This window comes from Mauremys mutica, chromosome 2 (genome assembly GCF_020497125.1).
Source record: "Mauremys mutica isolate MM-2020 ecotype Southern chromosome 2, ASM2049712v1, whole genome shotgun sequence".
NCBI lineage: Eukaryota > Metazoa > Chordata > Testudines > Geoemydidae > Mauremys > Mauremys mutica.
In genome coordinates this window covers 138,908,300-138,925,503 of record NC_059073.1, presented here as the reverse complement: position 1 = coordinate 138,925,503, position 17,204 = coordinate 138,908,300, and the positions used below count along the sequence as shown (strand labels likewise).

Genomic DNA, 17,204 nt, shown 5'->3' with positions numbered 1-17,204 from the left:
AAGGGTGAAATTCAAGGCTTTGCAAAGACAGGACTTTAAGGACATGAATAATCTGACTGAATTCAATGGGCATCAATCTTTGTAGGATTAGGGCTTTACACTGAAACAAGGCCCCTTTGAAAATATGACCTACTAGCTTTTGTTTTATATATATATAATAAACAAAAACAAACAAAAAAACTTACCCAACAAAGCCTTTGGAAACAGTCCCAATTTCGGGCAGTTTAAAATGCTCCACTTGTCTGTTAGGAAAGATACAGCTGCAATTAAAGCCGGTGAGAGTGATTAGTAAATAATTTACATGTGTCCAGTGTTCTGGGAACATGCCCGGTAAACCACAGCGATTCAGAGAAAGGGGGTAAACCAAGTGAAAGAGAGGCTGGTGTGTAATTTCTACGGAAGCTAAATGAACAAAATCCAATTCTGGTCACTCTCAGATGAATTGGGAAATGTAACCCTTGGCCCAGATCTTGTAAATGCTTCAGATGCACGGCTCCCATTTGATTCCATGTTACCACTGCCACGTCATAGCCTAACCATTTTTGCAAGTGAGAAATTTAAAGCTGGAGAGTGAGGGAAGGAGAATGGAGGACCCAAGCCGAGTTTTGACCTCCCAAAAGGGAGAAGTGCCAGATATTACTGAACTCTACTAAGGACATTGAGCACTTTTGGTGTAAAACCAGTAGCAGATACTACGGTGATGGGCAGCAGTATAAAACTAACATAGATGGATGACCCTCCCTCTCAATAAGCTAATATTCATTCCTAAGCATCATCATCTGACTAGGCACTCTTAAAAGGAAATCTGGCTTTTTTTTTTAAAAAGTAAGCAGTTTATACAGTCAAGGCCTGAGAACTCATTCTCTGCCTCACTAGGGTTTAGGTGGGAGATGGGGAGTTATCTTTAACGTAGTGCAGAGGAAAGGAGCAGGATTGACAGCCCTGGAGACAAAACCTTGTAACTCATGCACAGAAGGAAAACAGGATGGGAAGTGGCAGTGCAAGCTTCCTCCAAGTTTCCCTAATATGAAGTGTGACCCCCATTCTGTTGGGGCCACCTCTAGGGGGCTAGAAGTGGGGTTGTTTTCATGTGTAGTCCATCTTCAGCCACTCTGCTGTGACTGCTCACCCAGGGATCTGGTGGTCGTGGTATGTTTTGACACTTGAGCCTACATTTTGAGAAGTGATTAGTGATTTTGGGGACCCAACTTCAGACACCCGAAAGGGGGCTGATTTTCAGGGAGTGCTGAGCACCTACCCTATGAAAATCAGGCCATTTGAAGGCATCTCAAGCTGGGCACGGTGCTGAAGCCACCAACTCACTTCATTTAGCCAACAAGCAACATCAGAAGGCAAGAAATTTTGGAGGAGTTTATTCTAAATGAGCAATTCGTTCATCACTTGCGGCAAGCTGGTTGGGTCACATGATGCTAGCTCCTTTTTTCAAGCTGCTAACTGGCACTAAAAGAAGCTGAAGGATCAGTGCGGGCCTTGGGCACTGGTGCACCTCAGTCTCTCCTATTTTCTGCCTGTGGCACATAATAGTTTAGTCTCCTGTGGGCTGTAATACTTTGGTCTAATTTCAGTTGTTGGGTTTAGTGTGTGGGTGCTGGGTGGGGTTGGTGGCCTGTGATACACAGGAGGTCAGATGAGATGATCCGGTGGTCCCTCCCGGCCTTAAACTCTATGACTAATAAACTTGTCTAATATTACTTTTCCACAGATAGTTGCCATGGGGATATTTGATCACAGGTGGGAGAGGAAGTGGCTCGTGTGTCAATTTCTCTATTAAGACATGGCTCACTATTTTGCATTCACAAAAGAGCTGCCAAAGTTTCAACCTTGTCAATCTTTATTTTCAGCCATGACTGGTCTTGTCGTTCCCCCGATGTAAAGAAGAGGACATTTTGCTTTTGTTTTGTTTTTCGTTTTTCTTTTACAGCACAAAACTACTTATTGTGACGGACCACTAAAAAGAAAAAAAAAAGCACTACAAGCTCTTTTTGGGGGGAAAGCCACGCCCGGAAAAAATAAAAAAGAACAACTGCTACAAATCGGATAAGATAGGAGTCTGGATCTTTTGTGTGTTCCATGTTTCTTATGTAGCCATGTCAACTCCTAAAACACTGCAAACAAAGAATCAGCCAAGAGCCAGGATGGACAGCGGTTGGCATGATGGGGTCAGAAACACAAGGTCTTTTTTGATGGACATGAAACCTTCCTAATGTTTGTAAAATATGAAAAGGAAAAAAATTGGCAAATGATTCAAGCTTGATATTTTGGATACTATTTGTTTTACTATGTAGGGGAAAAAAGTTGAAGTTTCTATTTTCTATGGAGCCTTTCAGATACCAATTTAGTTTATGCAGAAAAAAACAAACAAACAAAACAGGGTACCAGCATGGAAGAATTTCTAGGACAAATTGACATGAATGATGGAACTTTTGATGTATGTGTGTGTTTACTTATAGTTTAACCTCTTTAAAAATGTAAGATGTTTTACAATTATTTAAATAAACTTGTAACTTATTGTATGTAGAGGTAGCAATTAAGACCTTTTTTGGACTTTTTCCTCCTGTTGTACAATGAAGAAAAAAAGATGCAAAAATGTAGTGACAAGTTTAAGAGACGTACTATTATTGCTGCCATTGCTACTTCTCTCCCTCTGTTGAACTACGTGCAAGGATGTATAGGATTCTTTCCGATTAACTCATCACAAACTTTTATACACATTACAGTATATATATAAACCAGTAGTTAATGTAAGAATTTTATCCACATCTTTTCCCTCCTTCTCCATCTTTTGCTTCACTTAAGATTTTCAGGTACTGGGATAAGGTGGTTAGTTTCAAAGACCCTATTGGTAAATGAATGGCTTCTAAGGGCATGTCTACACTTACCTCCGGAGCGATCGATCCAGCAGGGGTCGATTTATCATGTCTAGTGAAGACACGATAAATCGGCCACCGAGCGCTCTCCCATCGACTCCGGTACTCCACCAGAGCGAGAAGCATAGGTGCAGTTGACGGGGGAGTGTTATTCACGTAGCTGAAGTTGCGTAACTTAGATTAACGCCCCCCCGCCCCCCAGTGTAGACCAGGCCTTTGTGTTTGAACAAATCAGGTTTTCATGTGATGATGAGTTTATTTTTCAAATTCTCACACGGACGAGAGGCGGGATCAGAAAGGTTCTCTAAAAGATTGTTTTTCATGAAGTTATGGCAGACTTACAAAATAGGATTACATTTTATATTAAGGGTGCAGTCATAAAGGGTTATGTAATAACAATAATAATTAATAATACCACCTAATTCTGATATAGCACTTTTCATCAGTAAATCGGAAAATGCTTCATAGTCTTTAATGTATTTAATGATTAATACATTTCAGTAAATGGTCATGCAGTAGTTGTGCTATCCAATAGGTTATTTTTGCCATCTTCCACTTATGTTCTTATAACTAGAGCTAGTCGTAGTCAAACAATACTAAGTATTTTTAATGGAAAAAAAACCCCACCATATTTGTTTGGTTCAAAATTTTCAGCATTTCAACAACGAATCAAAAAAGAAAAATTTTACTTGTTTCGTTTTCCATTTCAAAATGGAAAAAAAGAAGAAAGGAAGCACAAGGGGAGGGGGAAAAGCCACACCAATGAGAGTGTTTTGGTTTCCTGATGAAAAATGAAAAAATGGTCATGAAAATTTCCATTTAGTTAAAGAGCCATTTTTCACAGAAAGGTTTTCAACCAGCTCTTATAATGAGTGTCTCTAACACACACTACATATGGTGGTAACATTCTTATAACATCTATTAAGAAGTAATTTAACTATTTATAAATGCACCCTTAAGATAAAGCAACACCCAAAATTTGATTTGCCCATTCGCCAAGGAGAATCATTGTGTTTGATGGGTCAGTAAATTATTAGTTTATTCTGTGATCATTTAATATGGTAGAAGGGGGGTAGTGAGTCAACATTCATGACACTTTGACAGTGTATACACGAATGTGTATTTCTATTTTGGGAGTGGATTAGTAATAGGGTATAAAGCCTCAAATCTAGCCCAGGTTATTTGTGACTGAAAGCTGCTTGTATCCCCTGACTTCATAGATCTTAGTCTAGTCTCTAGTGGACAGGTGTTTCCATCTCAAGAACCAGCATCATAGGACCATATTCTTAAAGCAGACACCTGGATAACTTTGCTCATGTAAATAATCCCAATGGAGACAATGGGATGGATTAGTTACGGCTCTGATCCTGGATTGCAGTGCACCAGAGTTGAACCTGCGTGAGGCTCCATCTTCATGGGGTGTAGTGCAGGATCAGGGCTTATGTGAGAAATTTTACTGAATGTGCTTAAGTGTTTGCAGGATCTGGCTCTTAATTAGCTCCCAGCTCAGCAGAGAGGCCAAGGAAACGCAAATGATCCCTGTGGGACAGAACTGGGAGGCAGGGGAGGGAGACGCTTGTGTTACTGCTGACCATGCTGTGGCTGTTTGATAGATGATCAATTAGGTAGCATGAAATCCACTTTGAAAAGGGATTTATTTGCTTTTAAAATCAACGCCCCAATTTAAAGAGCAGCGTAAGTGGCAATTAAGTGTACCCTCCAGGAGAGAATTGGTTGGGGATATTTGATGTTCCAGGAGCAAAATCATGAGTATGGAGTTAACCAAAGTCTTGTAGTTAGACTAGATAAAATGTCTGAATTCCAGAGAAGATAAAATAAGATAACGTACCATTAACGGTGGTTGTGAGAATTAATGCCTCTGCAGATCCTTTGTGCGCCCTTAGCAACATCTGGGAGTGAACAGGTGGCTTTTCTTGAAACTAAATGAACTGCAGAAGAAGGTGAAAGGACCTTATGTGGTAAAGAGTCTTGAGTGAAAGTCTGTACTCTTATAAATTCACTGAGATTCACCCTCAGTCTGACTAGCCTGGTGACTGTTATATAGCACAAATAATCTAATAATGTTTATATACTCAGAAATATCAGTATCATAATGAGACTAGAAGGCTACAGATTGATGTTTCAGGCTCCCTTGTATATACAGAAAATTTGCATTACGGGCTATAAGAACTGGAGTCAAGGCTCCCATTGACTTCAGTGAATCAGGCCCTACATTGCCAAGAGACGGATGAAACTCACTGGGGTATTTTTCACCCCTCACTGTCCACCTGTCATTCTGGGCCTCTCCCATAAATGCTGAAGTGTCTCATTTTTTCCATTCTTTGCCACTAAAGCAGTCCATTTGCTCCATAAAGTGCATAAAGATGCGTGTCCCTGTTTTCGCCTCTCCAACAATTCTCATTGGTTACCTTCAAATATTGGCATCTCTGCTATCAAAAGGAGATGGAGCCAGTCTTAAACTTCTGTGCACAAAGAAAATCCTGGATATGGATTTCTAGACCATATTTTTAATTAAATAATTTCATCTGTTGCTCAAAAATTTTTGTTGGAAATATTTCTTGAAAATACTAGCTTGCTGATTGGTCGTCTTAGACATATTGAAAAAAATCCTGCCAATTTTGAAAAGAGAAAAAGAAAATCAGACCATTTAAACAAATGCTTCTAAAATTTTCAAAATTCCTGTGGCATTTTAAAAAAAAAGTTATTTTGATGGTCTCTATTTGCTAGTCACGCACTACTTGGAAAGTCAGGAGTACAATTTAGACCTAAAGAAAACCTCCCTAGAAGACTCTGTCAAGTACCTGGAGAAAGAGAAATATGAATGTAGCTGCTCACAAAGTGAACAAAAAAGAAGTCTTAGCTTGATTTGAGCTGACCAAAAGTAATGAAATTAACATAGCCATGATTTAGAATATAAATTTTGCTCATGCATGGAAAGCATCTTGTTCAACTTGTTGGCAGCTTTATGTGGAAAAACATGTGTAAATAAAAACAACCAGAAATCCTTGATCACAAAACAAGGACTTTGGCAGTGGCAAAAAATAAAAAAAATAACGTGTAAATTGGTGTGTAAGGATTTTTTTTTTAAAAAAAGGAATAAACTAATCAGTCCTTTTTTTTAGTCATTGCTGTTTAAGAATTCTCTACCAAGTTTCCTTTTTGACACTAGAAAGACAAGTGTTGCGATAGGTAGTTACAAATTTTATCATAACTTTGAAAGAGTATGTTTTATTTCATTATTTATCTTGTTATAGCATCTTTAATCTCCCTATTTCTTTGCACATTTTCAATATGCATGGTTTTAAAAGACCGTTCGCTCCCTTTTGTAAAATAATTTCTCCCAATTGTATAGTTCATTTATTTTGTATTTTTTTTTGCTTTGTCAGTTATTATATACGGTATGAAGTTGCTATGCACAGAGCTTTTTGTAAAGATAGCTTTTTTTTGTTTACTGTTTTTAATGGTCCTACTTATTGAAGAATATCTTGTTTGTAAAATGAATATGTCTACTTCAGTTTTAAACTTTAAATTATCCTAACAAAAAAAATAAAATTTTTGTACTGTAAAAAAAGAATGGTCTGAAAGTTTGTGAAGGTCAAATAGCCTTTATTATGTATTTCTTCTTATCTTTGTGGCTCTATCTAGGTACTTCTGGGGCAGAAAGATGCTAATTTTTAAACAGCACATGTAATTGACAATAACAACAACAGGTTACCAAGGGAGGTGGGAAATTTGCCATCATGTGAAGTCTTTAAATCAATACTAGATGTTTTTCTAAAAGAAAGGTTCAACCCCAAGTTTTGGGGCTAGATGCAGAAATCTTTGGCAGACTACATGACCATAATGACCACTTCTAGCCTTCACATTTATCGGTGCTGTCTTAGAAATGGGGTTATATTTCCTTTTATTGAGAGAGAGGGGTCAAACTTCAAAACATTCAAATATTTGACTAGCCCTAGAAATCTACAAACGAAAACTCGGATAGGGTTTTAATGATTATCTACTAAGGGACAGATTTCAATTAGAGGCATAGAGGGTTTTTGTTTGTTTTCGCTTCTTGTCCTTTTGAGCTGGCAAGCAGCAAGTCATTGACTAGAGCTGATCAAATAGGAAAAAAAATCCCATGAACATTTTCCCATTAAAAATAAAAGTGCTGAGTCTGGTTTGATACAACTCCTGAGTCATATTTTTTTTATATGACCCATGGTTATGTGGGCTAGCCTGTGTCTTTAGGTAGACCCCCAAGCAAGGGTTCTACCCTCAGCTGCAGTAGCCCAGGAGACATTATGACTCAGACTTTGAGTCACTATTCCCTCTTGCTTTGTTATGTGCATATTAATTTGCTGCTGCTGGCCTCGATCAATAATAAATGACCAGACTCTCAGTACCAGCTCAGCTGTGATGACCAGCAAGTGGGTTGAAAGGAAGAATCTTGGCTCTAACCATTCCCACCCACCTGCTCCTGGAAGGGAGTAGGGAGGCATGCAGCACTTTCTTACCCTTATGCCTCTAAATCCAAAGTCTGAGTAACCCGTGTAGGTAGCTAGTAAAAAAAAAAAAGTTTGTAGTTTCTTATGAGAAATTTTGAAGAGAGAAATGTGAAAGGAGGAGAGTGTTTTGACACCTCCTGTTCAATTCCCCCTCCCCATCAAAAAGCAAAATCTGAGGACTGCACATCATCTGGTTTTGGCGGAGGGGGGGGGAAGGAATTCAGCTTACAAAAACTGAACATTTTTCAGTGCTTTTGTCAAAACAAAATCAGAAAGTTTCGAATGAATGTTTTCTTTTTTGCAAACATTTTCACTTAGGGGAGGAAAAAGCCATTTCCCCTCAGACGGAGTTTTGGCAGAAGTTTGTTGACAAGCTCTAGTGCTTAGTTCAAGACAGAATCTGGCACTGGTGGGTGTTCAGACATCTAGATATGAAAGTGTCATCCAAAACCTGACAGTGGGAAATGCATTTTTCAGTCATTCGTTCAAGGAGCAGAAACAATAGCCATGCGTCCTTGTTAACAAACCACATGTCCCCAACTGTCAAAGCGAAGAACCCATCAACTTGTCTTGAGTCAAGCTACACCAATTTACACCAGCGGAGGATCCGGCCCAGAATATTTAAGATTAGGCTTGACACTTTCTTTTTTTAAATAGGCTGCTGGAATTTGACGGTAAGCAAAGACTTCTAGGGATATAATTACACATTTAGCTTGAAAGGGATTCCTGGTCTACAGCAATGACCTAGTTTTTATATGCAAACGGGGGAGAGCTCATTGTGATGGTGCAGAAAGCCCAGAGATTCGCTATGCTGTGCTACCAACGTGTAATCTCTTTTGAGAAATTTCGGATGTACAAGCACACTGTGCGCTTGTGATATGTTATCCGACTGCCCTTTAGAAACTCCCCATCTGAGTCAGAGTAAATTCCAAACAAAATGCTGCAGGGAGGGGGAAAAATGCATGGAAATCTCACGGCTAGTCGGTTTTACAAAAATGATTAACTCCTGACTTCAATGTTACACACACACACACACACACACACACACACACACACACACACACACACACTGCATGTTGGGTCAACCACACTCTACCATAGCCACGCAGTGGAAGGTATGTGTGCGTGCTCTGTGTTATAAAGCCCAGTTTGTTTAGGCTCGCCAACAACTATGAGCTCTTGGATTCTTATGGGGACCTGTCTCCTGGCTGGCCTGCCTCTGGTGACAGTTCCATTTCAGAAGGCAGTTTTGCTGAGGGAAATATCATTCCTTATCTTTGGAAGTATTCTTTTTCTTAATTTATGTGAATGGTTCCTCTGGGGATGAGTGGGTTCAGAACAACACAGTTATAACAAGTTTGCCTCATCTCAGGAACAGTATTGACAAGCGTTTTTTGACTCATACTGCAGAAGGCAAAACTGCCTCCGAAAACAGGACCAGCTCAGACAGATCCCTCTGCCTGCCACACAATCTTCCCTGACCACATGACCTTCTGGAGTCCACCATGAGGTGCACCAAGTCAAACAATTCATTCTCACTTTTGCAGCTGTGCATGATCCCTTAAGGATTTCGCTCCTCCCCACCAGGGTCTAAATCTACGTTATGCCAAGTCAATCTGTCTTCCAATGCCCTTTACCTCTGCCCCTCTCACCCAACTCAGTGCTAGATTTAGCAATGATTCCCTATGGCTACAAATGGCTCCCTGATCAAGCTCTTCCAAATCTGTCCTCTAAATGCACTTCCTCCATTATGCATCCTTGCTGGGATTTTCAAAGGTGCCTAATGGAGTTAGGTGCCCAACACCCGGACTCCTAACTCCCTTACCCTCTTGAGAATTCAAGCCTTTCTCCCCCAATTCTATCATGCTTTGCCTCATTACCCTTAAAATTTAGCTCATGTTCAATGTTAAATCAAAGCCTTGGAACACACAGGCAGCCTGGTCAGTCATGTTGCTTTCCCAGTGCCATCTTTCTCCCTCATCCTTCATCTGTGTTTTGTATTAAGCTGTTTACACTGGGGACCTGGGCTTCTTGTATGACTGCAGCACCATGCATAGGGGCTGGTCCTGTCTGTAACCTTTTCCCTCGCATAAATGGGGGACAAGATTAACCATCCTTTGGCTAAACAAACAGAATTCCCTTCTGCCTCTCACTGGTGAACATACTGGTGAACGTCAGAGTCCTTAGCATTTTTGAAAATATTAACCCATCACCACAGTAGGCACTTAAGATAGCTGTTGGGCAATTTTTTTCAAATCACGTAATATCCTGCGGTTCTCTACAGAGCCTCATTAAAGGGATCTCAAAGCACTTTACAAACTCATTAATCAATCCAGAAGACACCTCAAGGAAGCATGATTTAATGGGTAGGCCTCCGGAATCCCAGTCCAGTGCCCCTGAGTTCTATACCCCGTCCTGCTCCTGGCCTGCTGTATGACCTTAGGCAAGTCACTTCCTCACTCTGGGCCTCTCTCTGCCCTTCCACCCTTTGTCTGTCTTATCTATTTAGACTGTAACAACTTCAGGGCAGAGTCTCTCTCAGTACACGCCTGTACAGCATCTAACACAGCAGGGCCCTGTTCTCAGTTGTTGCCTCTGGGGAAAACTGAGGCATACACAGAGATTAAGTGACTGGTCCACATTGGTTAAGAGGGACAGTGGCAGGAAGACAACCAGGAGTCCTCATGAGTTCCAATCACTGGCCAGCTCTCCCAGCTGACTAATATTTTCTCTGTGAAAAATAAGCTGGGGTCCTATTTCACACGTGAGCTCAAGAACAGTGTCATTTTTGCATTTTATACAGCACCAAGCACACTGACGCTTCATTGATGATTGTAATTGTAATGCCAAGGGCTATGCACGAGATATTGTTGAGAACACAATCAGCTGCTACTTGGCCCGTGTCAGACAACCAGGATCCGGCTCTTTTCATTGTAAATCTCTGAATACCTTGCACAGGAAATGCCCTACGGAAAACTAAATTTTATCAACCACTGACCAGCCACAACAATCTCCCTCCCCCACCCTCTGCACCTCCTTATAGGTTGTTTTTAGACATTTGTTTTGTCAGAACTTGAATTCCGCTTTAATACATAGTGAAACAGTAGCCTCTCTTCCAGCCACTTACGCGGGGCGACTAGGGAATTGACAGAGCAGTTAAAATATTTATCTCAATGACAACGCGCAGCTGCTGAGGTATAAAGATCTGAGTCTCTAATCACACCAGGTTACATAAGTAGGAATGTCTCATTAACTCTGCTTGCAGGACTGGATTAAACAGACAGCTGGTGGCCATACAAGAGGGTGCAGACAGAGCAGCCGTGAAACATAGACAATGTCTAGCAAACATCAACATAGACAAGGGGAAGTGGGTAACCCTACACTTCCTCCTCCGAAAGAGAGTGCACCAAAATACTGTCCCACAGAGGCAATCCAAGGATGGTGTCTGTCTTATCAGGTTTCTTGGTTCTCTCTGTGCTTCTGCTAAACGATCAATCCTTCACAATAAAATGCAGCCACATGCATAACACAAAAATCAACCTAACTTATTGCCAGTATTAATCATGATCCATTGTCCATTCCTGATGTCAATACATGAGTTGGCTACTTCATTTATTATTTCCATTTAATGTACTTAGTAATCTGTTGTAATTTTTTATAGCACGGTAAGTAGGTGCACTCATCACTTACTCTTATTTTTATGATTATCATCAATGATCACTGCAACCCCGCCTGGGCACGAACAGCTGGATTATTTTTGGACGCTGTTCCAACCTAACCAATAAATTGTGCATGATCCACAGTTGTGGGACAGAAACATGCGGCTATGTACATTATGTGGCTGGGATGAAAATGTACAGCAACCAGATTAGCTGGAGTAGGCAGAGTTCCAAAAGTTGATTGCTGGCAAAAGGCAAAACCCCACAATAGAGCGAGATGAGGTCAGTGCCATTCTGAAGGCTGTAGGGAGTTGGGAACTTCAGAGAGAATCAAATATCCAATCACCTCACAGTTAAAACTTTAAAACCAAACAATTTTCCTTAATAATTGGGCTACACAATGGCAAAAAGTGACACTAATTAGGCAGGAATAAAATTAACAGACATGCATCTGTAACACACTGGCATTGGCTCTGGTCCTGCTCCATTAAAGTCAATAGGAGCTTTGCCATTGACTTCAGTGAATATATGATCAAACCTTAGTGCATGTAGTCATGTGGAAAGCTGAGAACTGGAATTTCTGTTCTCGGGGAAAGACCAGCATTTTAAAAAGATTAATTCAAATCAGAATGAAAAGCTGGAATGTTAAGATTTCCCACAGAATGAAACTTCCAAACATTTCCAGTTTGGAACCGTTGATCCATTTTGTTTTGATCATGGTGAACTGTTGTTTTGATAAGGTAACACATTTCATTTCAGCTTTATGATTTTGATTCTGTCCATTTTGACTTTTAATGTTACATTTATGTAGATTGTATTTGACTAGAATAGAGTCATAATTAAATTAATCCAAAAGACAAAACAAATAAAATATTTTTACTTTCTAGAATCAAAACAATAGACACATTCCCATGTAACAGGTCTGTTTCTATGAAACTCCTTTTTTCGATGGAAACCTGTCAATTTTTTCATCCAGCTCTAGTCATGTGTTTTTCTAGCGGCTGCCAGCACCTGCTCTTTCATACATTTTTAAGTCCAAAAGGGACTACTGTAAATTAATCTGGTTTGACCTCCTGTACAACACAGGACATAGAATTTCACCCATTCATTTCTACAGTGAAGTGAAGTATCCTTCCTCATTCACTCCCAGCTGAAGACGTGCTACTTCCCTTAACTCAAGTGGTAGGGGCTGGGGCGTTCCGTAGTGAAGAGTCCAAGTTTGATCCTTGCTAAACAACCTTTGTTGCAGTATGCAGAATTTACTACACATCCTTATTTACCTTAAAATCTCTACCAACAGTATTTGAGAGGTGGTGGAACAAAGGGAATGGGGATGAGTAAATAAAAGTGAGAGAGATTGCCTCTGGATAATAATAGTATCCCTGTTTTTGTTTACAAGCTGAAAACTTCTACAAGACATGGGCCAGATCCTTGGTAGGTGTCAATCTAAGTCAGTGGAGCGACACTGATTTACACCAGAGGAAGATCTGACCACATAAATTACTTTCCCCTCTGGCCTGCAAGCTAAAAGTACAGCTATGAAACGGTGTGTGGGGGTGTGGGGGTGTGTAAGAGAGCTTTTGAGATTATTTTAGCTATTTCTTTTATGTCCTGTTCAAGCCAGCACATTGCCCAGGAGCATAGAGCTCACCCTCATTAGTACTTACAATACAATCGTGCCAGCGACCTCAACCAGGATCAAGAACCCATTCTGCTAGGCAATGTACAAACAAGTATTAGAGATGGTACCTGCCCCAAAGAGCTTACAGTCACAGTTACTGATAAGATGACAGGGGGATTTAACAAACAAGTGGATATAGAGGATAGGAAGGGGAAGGCAGCAGTAACAGAAGCATGTTTTCATACATACTAGTTTTGCACACAATGGTCCTGTTTCTCATTTAAACTAAGGCTCTTTTACAACGTTCTGGCAGCATGAAGCATCCTTCATGTTCCAGGGCAATGTAATGTATGTATTTGCAGTGTAGCCAACTCTCTCAGTCTTAAAGCAAGTTTCACCATGATTGATGGATTTTATAAAGCCCCAGCTCCTGGAGGCATGTGATTCTCAGCTTTAGTTTACAAATAAATACATAAATAAGTAGGTTTTTAGCTCACTTGGTTGCAGAGAAAAGCTTGAAAATATTAGTCAAGTGCATTCTAAAGTATTTGCCTTGTGGGTTTTGAAAAAGATCTCATGATTTTAAGCAAATCTAATGATTTTCTGAGGCCTCACTCATGATTTTTTAACTCAATATAAAGAAATATTTCCAATAAGTGAATAAGCTGCCAAGACTGCACCAAGTTAATTAGGGAGAGTTCAGCTCATCTTTAATTAGAGGTTCTAGCTACACCTCATATTTCCCAATACGTTCCGGGGGAGGGGGCAAGTGAATATAGCCATACCACCTATCGCAATCCAGCAGTTCTGCATGATTCAGCTGCAGAGGGATCCTGTCTCAACACTTTATGAAAATATTAGGAACTTGATTGAAATTTACCAGCAGGGTCCCTATGACACTGCAGTTGCGGCAGTCATTTCTTTGTCTTTAAAATACCATATAATTGCTAATGTAATTAGTGATGTATACAGAGGGGGCCCGTGCAATTACCAAGTCCTAAGATCAAGTAATTAATGTTCTGTCAACAAAACAGCAACTGTTTCATTAACAACTGTCTGAATCTGAAAATAGATCAGCCCACAATGTTACCTACTCGGCTGAGTTCTCCCCCCCGCTCTGCATTAGTAGCAAATTCAGACCAAAAGTACCCTGGCCATGATTGCAGGAGTCGGGGGAGAGGATCAGCCTCAACCATAATGCAGAGTTACAGCACCCCCCAGCCAAAGACACACCCTGACTTATTAGGAGAACTAACATTGGTCAATTCTGGCATCTCCTTCAAGCAGCAGGATTGGTTCATGGTGCACCTACAAGGCCCCTTCTCCTCTGCCTCCCACACTGATAACCTGAAGTTTACAGTTGGCATGACAACTGCTAATCCCAAGCATTCAGAAATCATGAGCCAGGCCCCAAAATGTTAAGAGATTGGCTTTAAAAAATGACAAGGTTAAAAAAAAAATGTTGGGTTCTTTTCATTTGCCTTCTGATTTAGGAAACTTTACGGTACACTTGCTTCACATTTTCAAGATTTTCTCCACAACCCTGAGTGCTAGAAACTTATTGAAATAAAAGGAAGCTGATGTTCTCCTGCAATTTCTCGATTCCAAGAGTTGGGGCTTGAAGCAATACACCAAAAATCGTCAGACTCAAGATAAAAATCATAAAAGAGATGGCAACACAGGATAGGAAGGTCTGTTCAGGCCTTGGACAGCTGGGGTAACTGAATACTGAAAGTAAGGGCTGGTCACAGGCCAGCGACATCATCTCTCCCACCTTCATCATCTCTGCCCTACCCCCTGGGTAAAATTATTTTAAATTCAATACAACAAAACTAGTGGCCTCTCTGACGCTGCTTTTAAAAATTTTCTCTCTCTTCCAGCCTCAGCAATTACCACTCTCTGTGTGAGGTTTTAATCAAAAGATCCACCCTGCCTCCTCCCTTCTTGCTAAACGTAGCATCATTCCATCGGTAAAAGTGTTTCCAAAGCACAGCACCGAGGAGAGGAGGCGAGAAGCAGCTGTTGTTGAAGGCTGCCAGAGGAAGCCACAGTGCCGTTTTATTGTTCCTACATAATTCAGGGACTTCACTCGATATTCTTGATTGCCATCTACTGGCACTTTATCTATTAACTGGCTATTTACATATATGCAGAGCACTCCTGGGACAGCTTTGAGACCACCTTCTCCATAACCCATAAGGCCCTGATCCAGCAAGGTACACGTGTAACATTATGTCCCGGAGTCGTCCCTCTGGCTTAAATTTAAGCACGTGCTTAAGTCTCTTGCTGAATTGAAAGTCTAAATCCCCCTGCACAAGTTCTCCCATTTCGTACTCTCCGAGTGCACTGGCAATGCAGTCTTCCCATTGCATTTGAACCTGTCAGAAACCAACTTAGGAGCTGGCTTGCTCTCCCAAAACACTTTTTTGTAGAATCACATCACACACTGGTAATGTAGTTAAATGATAATCAATAGCTGAGGGAGAGTGGAATTAGGCGGTAGAGGCCAGGGGGATCTGAGACACTTTCCGGTGAGATTTGAAACACAAACAAACACAAAACCCCTGAAAAGTATACTAGGTTTCCTCCCCCTCCTCTGTGTGTGTCATTTTATTACAGGGTAATTAAAGAACACTTTAAAATTTTGATTAATAGGCTCTTTAGCTTCAGAGAAACCAAATCTTTGATGTCAGTCACTTAAACATTCAGTTGCTTTGCCATTGAGGAATACCAATAAAGAAAGAGTTGGTGTATTTTTTCCCCATTTTGCTTATTAACAGAAAAGTTTTTGAACTTGAGGTTTTAAAAAGATATAAGTCATATATGGGACCTCAATCCAAGCCCCTTTGAATTTCAGGAGAGGGAGAATTCCCAGAGCCCAACTGGCTGCTTGAGGTTTTGGTTCTACGATAGATCCAAACCCAAAAGGGTTTATTATCCTACCAATAGTTGGATGATCTTCAGGTAAACTTCTACTCAGCTTGTTTGATGGGAAATGTAGAGCTTTGAGCAGGGGGTCGGACTAGATGACCTCCTGAGGTCCCTTCCAACCCTGCTAGTCTATGATTCTATGTAGATACCAACCTCTGTTCACAGAGCATTGTAAGTTTGTAAGGGGTACTTCAATATATTCAGATGAAATGGCACCAGTGAGAACAAAAGACAGAAGATGGTAAAAAAAAAAAAACCAACAACACTGGGGTGGGGTGTGGGCGGGAATCATGATTTTTCTTCCCCCTAACAAAAATATAAATAGGGAGGAAAATATAGAAATGTCAACATTTGTAAAATTTCAACCAACTCTATAGCTAGTCAAAAATTCATAAAAAAATTATGACAATTCCCCCCCTTCTGTTCTTGAATGTTTAAAATTTGAATCTTAAAAAAAAACAAAAACAAAACAAAAAAACCCACCACCACATTATTATGTTTTCAGATATTCCTGGATCAACAGAGAGGAATTGATCATGGGTTAGGGAGTTAGCCTGGGAAACTATACTATCATGATATGGGGCATGTAGGGGCCACAGATATGATGTAGCTATCCTTGGAAAATTATTATTTTATGAATCTCTATGAACAGATATTACCCCCAAAATATATTTTTAAAAATTGCTAGCAACTTACATTTTAAACACGTGGATATTATTCAAAACAAAACTAGACATTGTCATTTATTCAAAATGTAATGGCTGATGAAGTTTGCCCATCTCCTTTTTTGGGGCTTGCCAAAAATGGGGCTTCTTAAAAGGAAACTGATTTTTGAACGTCTGTTCTCTGAAAATAAGGCCTGTTCTTTTTAAGAGGGGTCAGATCGGGCCTGCAAAAACTGAGCACCCCAAAATCACTAGCAATTATTGCGAATTTAGGCTAGAGTTACCAAATGAGAGAAAAGATTTCGAGTCAGGGAAATGTAATCAAAACCGTGAGCAAGTAAGGAATAAACAGGGAACCCAGAAAATAATTTCACTCAAAGGCTTGTAGTCAAGTGGAAGAATCTGCCAATAGAATCTCAAAGCAAGGAGCTTGGCAGAGATATAACTAGATATTTTTTCTGGAGAGAAAAGGTATCTTACATTAACCAAACAGGCAGGTAGGACTGAGATTAACTTGGAAAGACAGCCATGTTTGAGCCAGCCAATCTTTGCATGTCTCAGTTTGTTGCATCCTCCTGATCTTTCAAAGTACTGGGCAAATAAAATAGCAATCTGTAAATAAGTGGGTCAAAAATTGATTTTTTACCTGAGATCATCCATTTTAGGACAAAACTCTCTCTCCAGAGCACAACAAATGTAGGGTATTCAGAGATTACAGCAGGGGTAGGCAACCTATGGCACGCGTGCCAAAAGCAGCACATGAGCTGATTTTCAGTGGCACTCACACAGCCCGGATCCTGGCCACTGGTCCGAGGGGCTCTGCATTTTAATTTAATTTTAAATGAAGCTTCTTAAACATTTTAAAAGCCTTATTTACTTTACATACAACAATAGTTTAGTTATATATTTTAGACTTATAGAAAGAGACC

The 17,204-nt window shown here is 40.2% G+C and overlaps 1 protein-coding gene and 1 long non-coding RNA gene across 5 annotated transcripts in view; one reads left to right on the top strand and one right to left on the bottom strand.

The window, feature by feature from the left end:
- The window catches only part of EBF2 (EBF transcription factor 2), a 178,799-nt gene extending 176,417 nt beyond the window's left edge, over positions 1-2,382 (top strand). For 2 of the 3 annotated variants that reach the window (XM_045004698.1, XM_045004696.1), the window contains exon 16: positions 1,863-2,382. In XM_045004698.1, the coding sequence (XP_044860633.1) occupies positions 1,863-1,894 (32 nt within the window). In that variant the 3' untranslated portion in view covers positions 1,895-2,382. The remainder of the gene's footprint in view (positions 1-1,862) is intronic. The other variant, XM_045004697.1, reaches the window with a different exon arrangement.
- Positions 1-17,204, bottom strand: part of LOC123363573 — a 125,697-nt gene that overhangs the window by 12,746 nt on the left and 95,747 nt on the right. For both annotated transcript variants that reach the window (XR_006576813.1, XR_006576814.1), the window contains exons 4-5: positions 4,738-4,837; positions 186-260 (exon numbers count right to left, since the gene is read on the bottom strand). This is a non-coding gene — a long non-coding RNA (uncharacterized LOC123363573). The remainder of the gene's footprint in view (positions 1-185; positions 261-4,737; positions 4,838-17,204) is intronic.